Source organism: Takifugu rubripes, chromosome 20 (assembly GCF_901000725.2).
Source record: "Takifugu rubripes chromosome 20, fTakRub1.2, whole genome shotgun sequence".
Taxonomy (NCBI): domain Eukaryota; kingdom Metazoa; phylum Chordata; class Actinopteri; order Tetraodontiformes; family Tetraodontidae; genus Takifugu; species Takifugu rubripes.
In genome coordinates this window covers 10,860,824-10,876,581 of record NC_042304.1, presented here as the reverse complement: position 1 = coordinate 10,876,581, position 15,758 = coordinate 10,860,824, and the positions used below count along the sequence as shown (strand labels likewise).

General features: G+C 45.5%; 1 protein-coding gene across 24 annotated transcripts in view; it reads right to left on the bottom strand.

The window, feature by feature from the left end:
- Window positions 1-15,758, bottom strand: part of adgrl2a (adhesion G protein-coupled receptor L2a) — a 76,953-nt gene that overhangs the window by 40,704 nt on the left and 20,491 nt on the right. For all 24 annotated transcript variants that reach the window (XM_029827955.1, XM_029827956.1, XM_029827942.1 and 21 more), the window contains exon 3: window positions 4,752-4,965. In XM_029827955.1, coding sequence (XP_029683815.1) covers window positions 4,752-4,965 — 214 coding nt within the window. The remainder of the gene's footprint in view (window positions 1-4,751; window positions 4,966-15,758) is intronic.

Sequence of the window (15,758 nt, the reverse complement as noted above, 5' to 3'; positions counted from 1 at the left end):
TTTAGCTCCCACTGCTTGATTTCCCATCTATCAACACTCGATCGCGGCCATGAATGGAGCCGCTGGGAATCCGCAATAAAACAAAATAAGAGCATCAGCAGCCGGAACAATTGCTGTGCGGCTGGAGGGGGAAAGTGACATGAGTGAGAGGGGCGCGTTACCGAGACGGCGCAATCTACTTCCTGGCGCTCCCAGTTTGAATTTCAATCAAATTAGTGTCTCTTAAACTCAAAGTGACCCGTCTAGCTTCATTTCATCTGAAATGCTGATGAGGTTCATGGCACAATTATCAAAGCAGACCTCTCTCTCAAGAGGCGCGCCTGGTGATGGCAGACAGGCCCAAAAATGAAAGATTAAATCATTTTCAGGGCCGCAAAATGGCAGCAAAAGAAACAATCTGTCGTAAGGGGGGAAACACATGCCGGCAAACTGCGTGTATAATCATCTAATATTAGCATTTTTAAGAGGGTGGCCTATTAATGTTTCAGGAAATAGGTCGTTAGACGTTTAACATCCTGCTTTCAACTGGACCAACAGCCGGATAAAACTCGTAATTACTGTCATATGTCTGCGCTTATGCTATATTTACTGGAGCTGCCGGCGAGGCTCGACAAAAGCATCCCGGGTTCTCGGGGGTCTGCGGGAGGGCCGTCTGACTCACATCCGTCCAGCTCACTTATTGATTTTGAGAGCAGCAGAAGAATGCCGAGCTGCTCCGGACGGTGGAAATACTGTTGTGACATTATACCGCTCCAAAGGTGACCTTTACCGGAAGGCCGAATGCAGCGCTAACGCATTAAGCCCGCATGGTGCCAATTGCTACTCAGGAGTAGCTTAAGAATTTTATCAAAGGGTCGGACTGAGGCTGGAAAAGGTCGTGTCCTCATCACCAGGAGAGCTTGAGAAGTTTGGGTAAACGACCAAATAACACCATGAGTAACTGACGCAAATGTTGAGAGAGACACAGGTTTACAAAGAGGGAGTTTGGGTTTGGCTAATCCAGGCGAATGAAGTAGCCTGATGGAATCCTCCATTCTGCGTCGAGCAGCCTCGCATACATCTCTGAATAATGTGTGTTTCTTTTTCACGCCATATGCAACTGTCTTTTCACACCTCAGGAACATTTTAATAGAAATGTTCTTGTTTTGTTAGCATTCATATAGCGTGCTTTATGCGCTAGCGCTGCAGCGGTCTCTTCTCTATGTTACTGTAAGTCAACCTTGAACTCCAGGTTCTCTTTGAAATCTTTGGGTTTTTATTTAATTGAACAGACTAATTCCCATTAGCGTAGCTATTGGCCATCCACTGTTAGCTGTCAGATCCGGTCCAATATAGATTTGTTCGACTACGAGAACAAATAAGCGGTAGCGGTAATGTGTTTTATCCGCCGACCAACGCGCGTTCTCCTTTGATGTGCGAATTTGCTTTTAATTTATTGAATTTAATTCCTTGAGAGTTATTTGTTTCTATGACTAGTCATTTGGCTAATGATCATTCCAGCCTCCTAATTATCTTTTTGCCGCGCATTTACTCTATCACATCATCACCGATATAGCGTTGAGTAGAGAGCAGTTTCACGCCTCATGAACTTGTGCACACCCCTCCGAAACGCCCGAGCTGAATCAGGATCTTTATGAAATCTTAATCTGTTGTGCTTTAAATAAACACTAACACTGTGTATACAGAGAGAGAGGGAACAAGGCAGTGTGCTGTCAGGCGGCAACAATGGCGCTCCTCGGAGAGCCTCGCAAGCAGTCCTGTCACCGATATAAATAGTGAAAGCAGCATCATTTTGTCTCCACGGCTGCCTCGCGTTTATTGAAGAGGACTCGAAAACCACAGACGATTACATTCAGATATTAAAGAACCCATAAGACAGAACAAGTTAGCTGTCAATATTTTAGCTTGGCCTGCTAAAAAACATATACGTATATATACATATATTTAGAAACCAACTGGATAAAAATCTGTGTTCGCGTGGTTTACTAGCAAACAGCTAGCGTGTAGTCAAGCAAAACGGCAACCGAGAGGATTTTTTTTAAAGCATCCTATGGCTGTCAGGACGTATTTCATTTCACTGCCTCTATTATGGAGCAATCTGCTGTGATTATTCAGTCAATGATATTCTCCTCGGAAAAGCCGTGATCCGCGGGCACATGGCGACCTCCGCCATGTTCCCTTACAGCGATCAATGACCTTGTTATCGAATACTCACCATGAAGCTCATTAGTCAACGGGAATTCAATAAAACGTGAGCCACTCATGCACGCGGCCTGCCTGCGCACGTTCGCTTCTACGCAGACGATAACTCGCAATACGTCGCTGTCATTTTCACTACTGCTCACTGCCGCAGCGAGGGCTCGGGTTCCGATCGATACCCGCCAGACGGCCGCTACAACAATCCGATCCGACCAAGTCACAACTTCACCCGCTGGATCTCCTCCTGGTGGCCGCAGGCATTATCATTGTAATCAGCCCTGATGAAAAACACAATAATTAAAACGAAAACGGCGAAAAGAACTGGCACCTCGCTGAATATTATTATCAATGAATTAATTTTCCCAAACGGTACCGCCACGCAGTTCCACATCTGCCGGGGAGGTGTCCACATGAAGAATTCCTCTGCAGATTATCACCCACTTGAGTCGACTAATTGCTTGCAGCTGAATGTTCTAATTGAGCCACAACAGTCCTACGGCTATTTTCATAAAATCATTGTGCTCATGAATATAATAATGCCAGCCGGATATAAAAACATCTCCCGGTGCCAACAGGATCCAATCGAAGCCTCCATCAAATTCTTCACACTTCAGGACCACATCCATTCGGAAGATTTAAAAAGTAAAGAGGCCGCATATATTTATGTGTCTCTCTAAGGACTATATAACAACATGGATAACCCAGCCCCTAACCTTAACCCCTTACCCTAACCCCTAACCCAGCCCCTAACCTTAACCCCTTACCCTAACCCTAACCCCTAACCCAGCCCCTAACCTTAACTCCTTACCCTAACCTCTTACCCTAACCCTAACCCCCTACCCTAACCCAGCCCCTAACCTTAACCCTAACCCAGCCCCTAACCTTAACCCTAACCAAGCCCCTAACCCCTAACCCAGCTCCTAACCCCTATCTTTAACCCTAACCCAGCCCCTAACCCCTAAACCTAACCCTAACCCTAGTCCTGGCCTTTAAGGACCCAGACCCATCATCTTTAAGGTTAATCATGGTGGTTAGACCATGAAAATATATAATATAATATCTAACTTATATTGTGTAAAACAAATAAAAGATGTGATCCTGTTAAATGTGTTTAAAGTTACATTTGCCATAAAAAAAAAAAAAAAGTTTTAAAATGAGCTCCTGCCTTCATGTTAAGAGTCACATGATTATTACCTGATCACCACACCAGGATGTTGAGGACTTAATGACTTCAGGTCAAACATAAAGATCGTAAAGGTCCAGTTGGGCGTTTAAAGAACTTAAAGGGCATTTAAAGTGTTTTTGATGGTGACATCACCACAGCTGAGCTTAATCTCGGAACCGAGTCTTTAAAAATGTGAGGACTGGTAGAAATGTCCTCACTATGCTGGTAAAAGTCAGATTTCAGTCGAGGGCTTTCTCAGCTTCTAACAAAACCATTCTTTTTTCATGATGATTCCCCCTGACAGGAAATGGCAATGTTTGATCACCACTTTCTTTGCTTCCTGTATTCTCTTCAAATAATGAACAAAAAAATAAAACTATATAGAACTAATCACTAATTAGTCCCTTGTGCAAACTTGGGTGTTTGTCATCTGGTCAGGACGGACGGACGGACAGACAGACAGACAGACAGACAGACAGACAGACAGACAGACAGACAGACAGACAGACATTGTACGAACATCTCACACACACATTTCTCTAGGAACACACACTTCTCTGTCCCCATGTAACCAGGTCTGGTGGCGTCTGGGTGGGGCCCTCTGGTGCTTTCATGATGTGCATATGAGGGAGGAATCTGCATCCTGGGGGGCATCGCCACCGTCACGGGGGCTGTTGTCAGGTGGTTCCTGCTGCTCCCGTCTTTGCGATTCAGCCGACTGTTTCTCTCTTATTTATTTATTTTTGATCATAATTTTCCTGACTCGTCTGAGGGCGGCAGAACACGCGGGGCCGATGGTTGTGCATCGGCTATCCGGCTTCATCCAGTCAGGCTCCTCTGTTTTAGTTGATCCTTTATTTCTTTTATTTCTTTAGTTTCCCAGAGCGTGTGGCAAACATGGCAGCGATCGGCACCTTTCAGTCCTTCTCTCCCTCTCTCTCCCTCTCTCTCCCTCTCTCTCATCATGGCCGCTCAGTCCTGACATGACAGCTGGTCACATATTTATGCTCTTGTGCATAAGGTGTTAGCAGAGGGACCCCGTCCCACCCGTGTGTGTGGGTGTTGCCGTAACACGGTTGATTTTTCTCTGATGAACGAGATGTGAGCGGCAATTTTTTGGGCGGCTGCTCTAAATAGCACCTGATTTCATTTGGATCCGGAAATCTGCGTTTATTTTATTGTCTTTAATCACGTTTTGTTTGGGTTTAGCTGTTTATGCTAATTTGCGCTTGGTAATTGATGCTGATGGAAAACTATTATGCCATTTTATGTCTACAACATCAGCTAGAATTTTTTTTTTTTTTGGAAACCGGACAAAATGAAATAGTTTCTCTTGACATTTGATATTAGTATTTAATCTCAGGGTTAGAAGTTAATATCTTTTTACCTCTGTGACATGATCTTGTAGGCATCTGGGAGATAACAGTTGATGTTCTCCATCTGGAAAGGGTCGGCATCGCAGATTTTGTCATCTGTTCGGCCGTAGTTGGCACTCTCAATCATTATGACATCACTTCCTGGACACCGCAGGTCGATGGGGTAACCCTCACAGGACAGCTCTCGTCGCACTAATCCGAAAGGCAGGGCGGCTCTGCTGAACCCTAGGGGGTGGGGAAGGGCAGAGATAGGGAGCGAGTCAGTCAGATGTGTGGAGGTGTTGATGAAGAGGATGAAAAACAAACAAAAAAAAACATGATAGCAGAAGAACGAACCACAAAAAAGTCCAGCTCTTTACGCTGACACGTAGCAGGGCTTCAGCAGGGGAGTCGGGGTGTGAATTGCAACCCATGAATGGTGCAACTGGCCTGACAGACAACACCGAGGGAATATTTCACATCTCAACCGCAAACTCTGAGCTAATGGCGCTAGTATGTCATCCCTGTGCCTAACTGGTGCGGAGGAAAATCAATAATCGTCATTAAAGTGTAGTTTGTCAGCTAAAACGTCTGGAGCGCCCCTGAAAGTGTGTGTGTGTGTGTGTGTGTGAGCACGTGTGTGCGTGCAGGCCTGTGTGTGCACGCGTCAGCACGGCTCAAAAAGCCAAGCTCAACAGCTGATGAGAGTGAGAGTAAAACACAATTATTCCATTCAAATTCTGTTTTTTTTTTCTTCTCAGAACGCCACAGTTGTTTAACTCTAATATGCTGTCATCACTTACTCTTTCAGCGGGGACTTGTGGTTTCACAAAACTGGCTTTTCAACCAGAACAAAAAACTACGACAAGCATCTGTACAGCATTAGGGTAATTTAATCCACTGCAGTGCACAGCGCTCCAGTATCAGACAATTTAAATGTTGTTTTTTTTTCTGTGTGTTTTGTGTGGGAGATGGGTGCTGTGCTGTAGTAGAAATCAATATTGTGGCTTTGTGTGACGTGAATGCGAATAGAAAAATTAAAAAAAAAAAAGATTTAATCTAGAAGCATACAGTTCACACATACAATGTATATAGAGGGCGTTAGCTAAATCGCTATCGACGCCAAACAATAACTGCATGAGCATTTCTGCAGGGTTGATCCGGGTGGCCCAGTTTAAACAGTTTCAGACCAGTTTGATATCGAGCAGCACGCTGTGTTTCCACTAAGTGACACAGTTCAGCTCAGCACAGCATGGATTATTTTGGAATAATACACCCAGCTCTGAACTGGAATGTGGAGGTGGATCGCTACATCTAGCTGGTAAAGTAGCGTGACATCCTCGAAGAGCGACGCAGCAGGGCTCGTGAAAAAATGTCATTAGAGGAGCTGAACCAAAAAGATCAAAATACAGAACCTGCAAAGGTAACAGCAGACTAAATGGATGGCTGGTCAAGCTACCTACTCGACAGTTACCGTTAGCTTGTCTGTCACTTTATTGGGTTTTGACCAATTTTTCACAGGTGGAGCAAAAACAATTGTCTTAAAAATATTACATTAATTTTCTTCCAGAAGAAAAGAAAAGCACAGTTGAGGTTTTATGGATGGGCCTCATGGCTAACTCTGCCATAAGTTTCCAGGATAAGTTTTAGTGCAGCGTATGATAAAATAATAAATAATTAAAAGAGTTGGGCACTGGTGACTGGGAACATCCATTCAAATGGATGGTTGAGTGTATTTCTAAAGTGATAGTTGCAACTGTTTACTTAAAGACATCGACTCCAGCTACTCTAAATTGGACTAGAAAGGCTGATTTCATTTCACCGAGTTGGATGCATCATCAATTAGGTACCCGAACAATTATCTTTGATTAAAATGCTGTGCTACAGTGGCAGGGGGAGGATTAACATTCTGTTCTCGCCTTGCTTGTCGGGAAATACGGCCGGACTTTTTTTTATTTATTTATTTATTTTTTTACAAAGGAAGATAAATGTCAGGTTGCGTTGCCTGATCTTCCGTCTCAGCAGCGATGGGGCGACTGTGTGCCTGGGTAAACAAAGGATGTATGTGCACGGAGGAGAGCAGCTGGCCAGTGTTACTTACACAAGCTGTCTTTTTAGGCAGAGCGACTTACTCACATTTCATTTTTGCTGCTCGCGTCCAAAGAAACGCTTATAGTGATGAACAATTTATCAGATGGCTCAGGAGAATGGGTCCAACTGGCAACCGGGGAGGTGTGTGTGTGTGTGTGTGTGTGGGGGGGGGGGGGGTTAAAACATGGAAATGAACTTGACAGCCAGGCCTGAATTCCTATCTGATAATATACAGTCTTTGGCATTAAACCACGACTTCCCTCACATCTCCTCCATCAAGAGATCCACTGACGCGTTTTTTGTGAAGCGTCTGAGTCTCACCAGAGGTCAAGGAGGATTCCCACGAATCGATCGGCCGGCAGTCACGTACGGTTGGGTGCAACACGTTCCTGTGCGCTCCCTCGTGGCCGCGGGGGAGCAGTTTCCTTTTGGACACGTTTGATCCTGGATAGCTGAAACCTCCGCCGACGCTCGGAGCACTTAAATCACTCCGCAGAGCCTTCACAGCTCCGCCGCTGCTTTTACGATTTAGCCAGTTTCTTTGGCGCGAGTACGAAAACAGGACGGCACCGGGATCGTTTCCAGATCCGCTGACGACAGCGACGCATTCTCAGATTTAAAGCTCTTTAAAATCCTGCAGGTGCGTTTTTGGGTTGGACTTTTTTTTGTACATACCAATCGCTGGGTCACACATGGTCTCAGAAACGTTGATTGGGCCTGAGGCTGAATTACTTTCTCAATTCAACTTGCTTTTTTTTTTTTAGTTCTGTCCCTTTTTGCGATGAATATCCAGCTACATTATTCATGTCACGGAGCAATAAACAAGCTAAAAATGTAATTTACGCTGCCGGGGTGACATACAGCAATCTTCCCCTGTTTGATGCATTCAGAGTCCCCTTCCTTTAATGTAAAATTCTGCGTTTGCACGCGCACTTCAAATAAATCCCATTTCTCTCTTTTTGCATGAAGACAAAACACCATCATTCACACGCCGGCACAACAATGCATTTCAATTACAGAAGAATGATTACCGAATACAACACGAAATAAAAGAAATCAAACGCTTACTGTCTCACTTAGCTAAATAATTTCATTATTCAAATGAGCCAGAAAAGTAATCATTGCGTTCCTCGCAAAGACATTAGCATAATTATTCGGGCGATTCCTAATACGCGGGTTCTTGACTTGACATATGGTGACGGTGAACACGAATATCAATATGCACTCGGCGGTGAAATATTGGCTCCATAGGACACTTGTCAGGCCGTGTCTGGTACGAGCTCAACAGTTTACTGGAGAGGCTAAAAACACTTGTTGCTATATTGAGTTTCAAGTACTCTCTTTACGACTGAGCGGACGGCAAAATGACAAATGACATCACAGAGGCGTCGATGCAAAAACAGGCCGGCGAATCGCAGAGGGGATTTTTTTTTTCCTTCTTCTGGTTGGATTCACAAAGCCAGAAGCACGAAACACGAGGCGCATTTGATAACCGTAACTCTGCGTTGATGGTGTACTTGAAGGCATCACGGCGACTTCACCGAGAGAAACGCGTCCATTCCATGTCCAGGAGGAGGAGCTTAGCCTTCTATGTCCTAATTAAACACCAGGAAGGCATCAAGGAGGACAATATTATGTGGGGAGAAGAATCCTGTGACCATGTGGAGAACATTGCTGGTCAGATCCCCATCGTGGCCCTGTTGGCTTCGTTTATTTTTTTTTTCTCCCGTTCACCCACCAAATGGAGAACGTAGCCGCGTCTTTATATAACAGCAGGGCACCGAGTTGTCGCCACCACAGGAGCCACATTTATTGGAAGAATTGAAAATAATGGATGTTTTACAGTCCTGACGTTCAAGCAGGAAGGTGAAATAAAAGCACGCGATCACTCAACCTTCTGACACATGCTCCTTACACAAGTGTAGCATTCGGACGCTCGTAATTGATTTTTATAGGTGAACAAGACCTCCATTTCCATGGGTTATAACACTTTATTGCACCGATGAGAAACTTCTATTTAAAGCTTCCCTGGCTGGCATTTACTACCATGTAACCTTCGCGATTACATCCGGGCCCGAGCCGAAGCTGCCGGAGATGTGTGAGAAAACTCCCTTACGTAAAGAAAACCCATTATGCGCCGTCTCACCGGTGCTGTAATGTTTTAATTCATTTTTTTTCTCCACAGATGAGCCCAATCAATTGGAAAGTGACCATCTGGAAGGATATGAGTGCCACTGAAGCATAGGTAATGAACAAAATGTCTTCCAATTTCACAGAAATGAGGAGTCATTAGGATCTTCATCAGCCATGTTGGGACCTTCTATCCTGCAGTTTATAAATCAGACATTAACACGGTCAGACCCCGAGGGGGGCGGAATGCCTACGACCACCGTGGAGAATGTAAAAAGAACAGCTATGAAATGCAGCCTCTGATCTGAGGGTGCGTTAAATGACACCAACAAAGGACTCTCTTTCAATTAAAATAAACGCATCTCTTTTTTTTTTTCCGAAGCACCGATTGTAGCAGAGGAACTATTCTGTTTCCATCAAGACTACCTCGCTCGGAAATGGTTTTAGGTATTAAAATGACGCTTTGTAGCCAGAGTTACACATGCTTCCACAGTTAGTCTGGGGGCAAAGCGGCGACTGATCAAAAGACCCATTCAGCCACTCACGCCGCCATCATTGTGGCCAGCCAACAAAAGAGGTCTTCAGATTATTTTGATGTGAAACCAGATAATTTCTCTGTCGAGAACCAATGGGGAGTGTGACGAGGACGCTCCTGATGCTTGTCTACTGCCGTTAGCGCGGCCCTTTGATTTTCCCCGTCGTTCCGGTGAGAGCTGAACAGCTGCTTGTAAATGAGCTAGCATCTCCGCCCGGCGTACCATTATTCTGCACTCCTGAGCCGACAAGGTCGCTTGCTGGGGGGATTTGGGGTGAAAGAAAAGGTATGGTCTATAGCATTAGCGCCGAGCCGCAGGAGACACAGCTTGAATTTGTCAGGTTTCGCCTCCCCGCCCCTCATAACCTTTCTTCTTGGAGGCACAAGCTAATGAAATGTGTTAAGGAGAACCTTAAAGTCACGTCTCTCCCCACAGTGCTGATTCGGTAATCCAGAGATTTCCTCGACAACATGGTGTATTCTTAAAAAGTCGCGTCCGTGTAGGGGAGAAGATGAAAGAAAATATGGTATACATCAGCAAACGGCAGCGTTTCAGGCGGGTGGAGCGCCGCGATTGAATCGCAATCTGATAATGATTCAGCATCATAGCTCATATGTAGGTCAAAGACGCCACAGAACAAAGTCGAGAAACTCTGTAGAGGAAGGCAGCATTTCCAATATGAATCCATCCATCCAACATCCAACATTCCGAGCATTGGAAGAATGGAAAAAGGACGGAGTTTTTATTATACAACATCAGGCTTGCAGAAAAATGCCTCGCCAAAGAGATCTGAAGTGAAGAACATCTGAAGGCATTTTTAAAAAAGAGTCCAATGCCATATTATGCACAGTTAAAATATGATGAATGCCGGCTAATGCCGGGTTTTCAAACCTCCGTGTGCAGAGGCAGGAAGAGAGAGCTGCTGGGGAAGAAGAGGCAAAGAGCAGCAGGGAGACGAGCATGCCGACCTCATTTGTATTCCCCACCATCCAATTCACTCGAGTTCATTTACATCTCTGCTACTTCCATAGCAACAGCGGGGGGGGGGGGCTATCAGGAGCATCTTTGATATAGGTACATGACTCTGAAGAAGATCCTGTGATTTCTGCCTGAATGGAGTGCATGATAAAAAAGGACTTGCAGATTCCTCCTTCCCTTTACTTGGCTGTTACACTGGCTTTCTTTACAGACATTTGCCTCCTTTTTAAACTGCTCATCCTCTGCTGGCACTTGGAGACACACATCTGCACAGGAACTGTCATGGCTGCACCAGCAGCAGCAGAGCATTTCATCGTGTGTGGACGGCAGCGACGTTTGAGAGATATTTTCAACCAATATCAAGTTGCAGGCACGTGAGGGGATCCTTAACATCAACGCAGGGACACGCACACTCTCAACAAATTCCTCCCACCCTTGTATGTAAATCAACCTTAAGGCCTAATTAAGCTCTATGGGGCTCATCAAGGTCATAAATCCCCTTTTTCATGATGCATTATTGACTTCACATCATCTGCACATGTCGGCCCGCTGCACAAGCGCCCAATGTCATCCCGCTGTCTAATATCGGTTAGCCCTGGGGCCACATGCTCAATGTTTGTGTGTGTGTGTGTGTGTGTGTGTGTGTGTGTGTGTGTGTGTGTGTGTGTGTGTGTGAGAGAGAGAGAGAGAGAGAGTGAAATTGGGGGAGTGTATTTTTAGGTCACAAAAACCCAAGGACATCTTGTGTAGATGAAATGTTTCTGGTGACCATGAGACAGTTCATTTTGTCCTACATGTTTTGCTTTATTCACAGACAAATATTACATCATCTCAGATTTTGCTCATTGAGGTGATGGAAAGTGTTTATCAGCACAACACGCTCACTTTGATTAATTGCGCTTTGACTGAGAACCGATTGAAGTCCTTTATTTCTGCCCCGGCAATATTTCAGACACCACTCACTGGTCCTAGTGTGTTCATGTTGCAGTCAAAGCCTCTCCATGCTGCAGTAGATCCATGTTTTGCTGCACTTCCCGGTGCAATTTCTGTCGCGTTCTTTACAAATGATAGACAGGAAGGAAGGAAATAAAACTGGAATCAGATATATTGAGTAGTCCGGACTTGCTTCTCTGCTCCAATGAAGCAATTGATGCTCCTCTTAGCAATAAGGAAACATTTCCCAGTGGGTCACCAGTGGCAGTCCACACAAATGAGAGGAGTCCATCTGCTTGGTTTGCATTCCCAGAGTGCATTTCCTGGAGCAGGCCACGGCAGCGACTCCTCTCCCCGAGACTCGGCTCTCATGTGTATGCATTTGTGCCACATTATTCAGGCGCTGCTTCGGCTGACCCCCACCTGGCATTTAAATTCCCCGACCGACCAGCTAGTCATGCCCTGACGGCGAGCGCCGCTCCAGCTGAATTCTTCGCAGCTCTTATTCAGGCAAGACTGCCCGCTTGATGCAGGCTGGGTTAGGAGGGCTGTTGGGTGACGCCGTGCTGCTTTTGTGCACGCCATAAACAGGCCTGTCAGGCTTTTGTCTGTTCACCAGCATCACTCAGGGTTGTGTTTACTCATCTGATTACTACAATGGAAAGAGACGATGGCAGCAATTTCAACAGTTGTCTTTAAAATGGTGAAATAGTTCAGGAACGTATTTATTGTTCTTCTTCAGTAAATGTTGGAAGATTAAGACTAAATTACAGTCATCCCCAAATGGATGACTATATTTTTTGTTTTTGTGTACGCGCGTGTGTGTGTGTGTGTGTGTGTGTGTGTGTGTGTCTGTACTTTTCCCCCTGGTCCTTCTTGAGTGCGACTTTTTTGGTTTATCTGCAGCGTGTTGCATTTGAGTAAGTCGGAATTTTTAAATAAACACTGCTCCAACAGCCCCTTGTCAACTGCAGGAACTTCCATCATTTACCTGGGATTTGGAAAAACCTTAGTGTGGTTCAGCTGAAATGATCCGGGGACAAATCTTTCCCTCAAACCCAAACTCTCCCTGAAAAGAGCGCTGAGTAGGAAGGTAGGACTTTTCAGATTCCCTGGAATTTCACTCTGGAATGTGACTGGTGGAACACACTTAATTTCATTTCATCAAGTTTTGCTTTGTTAGTGTTTTGATTGTGAAGTCAAATGGAGCAAAATCAGAGAGGTGGACGGATGAGGTCCAGACTCTTTTGAGCGCGTTTGTGGAGGAAATGAGTCAGCTGGACTTTGAGTCAGCTACTCGAAATGACCGAGTCGAATCGTGGAACAATAGCCAACAAGCTGGTGGAGCTAAATGAAAGGCACTCGGAATTTATTTATTTAATTACTGTATATAAAGTTCTTGGAATTGTAGGCGGAAAAGGGGCTAATTGGGCCAAATAACTCAATCACTAATTCAGAGCAGTTTTATAAACCTGTCTTTGGTGGAACGGGATGTTGGTTAATCCAAACTTTGTACCGACTTAACAAGCTCCACAAATGAGTACTCACAGTGCCTTCAGAAGGCTCTGGTTCTAAATCCTTTATATTTATGGGCGTAGTTTCACCACCCTTCTTTTATGGGTGCCTCTCCAGGATTTATAGCTGCTCTAAATCAGGACTGAAAGGAAGAGGACAAAGAGGATTCCACTAAGGGCACGCGGGAGGATCTGGCATCTCGGTCTTGAGAACGGAGCGTTTTCTGTAAAATCATAAGCCTTTGGATTACGTTTTCTTCACAGAATCTGTCATTACATGTTCTGCAATCAGGTTTCCTTACATGGCATCCAAACCACAACCACACTCTGCTGCGCTTCACTCAACGCGCCTTTCAGCGGCGTCCTCACAAAGAAAGGTGATTACATACCTCTCCAACACCTGCAGATTGTTGTTGTTTACGTTTGTGCTAACGTGGAGGCACGAGTCAATGCTTTCATAAATACCACGGCTCTGAAGAACGCTCGAAGGAATCCAGTCCTGAGTCGCTCTTGTTGCTCAACTCGTAGGCCGTGGGAGTCGAACTGAAATCGCCCAGGTTTATAAATACAGGCAAAGAGGCTTGACAGCAGACGTGACGGTTAACACCAGATAATTTTAAGCAAATAAGTCGATATTGCAAGCAACGCTGCCCTCCCGCGACCTGCGCGCCGCGGTTTAATCACCCTAAAATTCCCCTGTACAGTAGCAAATGGGAAACCAAGCTACTCGTGCCCTTTGACTAGCTGAGCGGATTCACGTCTGGAACAAGGCGCGCATGCCGCTTCCTGTTTGAAACACCATCTATGCTGGATAATCAGAACCACTCTCCTCATCTGCCCCCTTCCCCAACAGCCCTTCATCAGCAATACTCGCTCCAGGCCTGCGTCTAGTCCACCGACTGCAGCAACATAAAATTATTAAAGAACCAGAAAGCTTTTTCAGTCTCCGCTGTATTTGCCTTTTGATCTATATGCCCAGGCCTTTAGAATTCATTTGACATCTGATGCAGAGTTAAAAGCAAGTAAAGAGTGCAAAAAAACCCCAAAAGCAGACACATCTCTGACAAATACGACGATGCCAACAACACGGGGATCAGACATAAACAACAGAAGCTTGAAATGTTCCGAGCATAATCGCCCTTCGGTTGTAGACCACTGCACCGGAGACAGATAAGTGTGTTTGTGTGTCTGTGTTAGGGATCGAGGCAGAGGAAGAAGTCACATTGTCTTTCGTATATTGTTTTGGCATTCTTGTTAGGAGTCTGTGTTTTTACCTGACTCCAGAACAAAACGAGACAAAGCACGGCGGTAGAGCTTGTATCAGATAAGGACATGAGGGTAGATGACTCATCCAGGGTGCATAAAATCCCACCCAGACATGATCTCGCAGGACCCGTGTGAATGTCTATTATCCCGAAAGGATAATAGAAGCAAAAGGTAGGTTCGTCGTTCTCCGAGAAAAGTCTGAAACCCAATTAAGGACCGTGTTAGAAGTCAGGTCTGTTGTTATGTGTGGAAGTCTGTGGGATCCGCGCCTTAATTAAAGACACCGACACGACCTTACAAGCCTCGTCAGATTCATCAGGTTATCGCAAATGTTTTTAGTTACGTCGTTCTCAATCCGCGGGAACAAATGCGGACAGCAAATAACAGTTGTGATAGTTTACAGTAAAAATGGGCTCATTAAAGAGAGCAGTCAAGCCTGGGCTGGATCTTGGGGGCAGAACTTTGGTGACTGGGATCAGCAGAGGTCAAAGAGAACGCATTTCTCTGTTGTTGACCATATTTTGATCAGGCCGAGAAGATGTGACAAACTGAAAAATGACCTTGTTTGATAAAAAGCACATGTAGAGGAGACAGAGTGGAAACAAGGAGACGTCGCTGCTGTCTGATATATTGTTGTGGAGGCCGATTTTCCCGTGACAGCCACACAACAAACTAATGATGCTACGCAAGGTTATTCGTGCATAAACAGCCATTAAGAAGAATGCCAGTTCAGCAGGCCCCTGTGCATAGACACCTCAAATGGGCCGAAGGAACGGCGGCAAAAACCAGTGGCAAGGACAGGGAGATAATTAATCAACGTTCATACGTTTTGGTGACATGTTTAGTTTTTTCTTTTAAACCAGGTGAAGGAGGGGCTGTGTTTGGGTTGGGAGAAAAGGAGATGACAGGATGTCGAGAGCTCTGCCGTACTCTTGCATGACAAACAGCAACCTGGAGCCAGCAGCGACAAAGCCCTAATCCAGAAAATCCCTCCTTCCTTTGCTGGAAATCCTAATGAGGATTTGAAGTGCTCGGCAGGGAGGAGACCCGGGGGCCGTGGATACACCTTGCTGCTGCTTGCTTTCACAAGCCATTGTCTCCTTATCTCCTTACTGGCCAAGCCGGGATGGCGATGAAAGAGACACGACGGCACGGCGGGGCCTTCCAACGCGAGCCCCCGCGCCCGCCTGGCTCCGCGGGACGCCAGATTCCACAGACCGCGAGCAAACATGCGGGATGACATCAAGAAGGAGGCAGGAGCGCAGAACCAACAGAAGCTGTTTACAAAAGACCCAGGAGACAAAGCAACGACTGGACCTTTTACACTTAACTGGTTTTGAGGAAACTCCCACGTAAAATTAGTTGGACGCTGTAAAAACTGGCCGAGGCTTCTCTTGGAGTGGCGAGGGAGAGATATCCCACTGTACCTTAACTGCCAAATCAAGAGTGGTGGGGACAGAGTGTGGTGACGCAACTTCACTCTCTTCTTTCGATCCATTGAAATATTGCAAAATATCAATTCCCAACAGTTTCCAGTGCCGCAAAATAAAACAGGAGCTGTCATTGTTTAATCGTTTAAACAGTTCTGAGG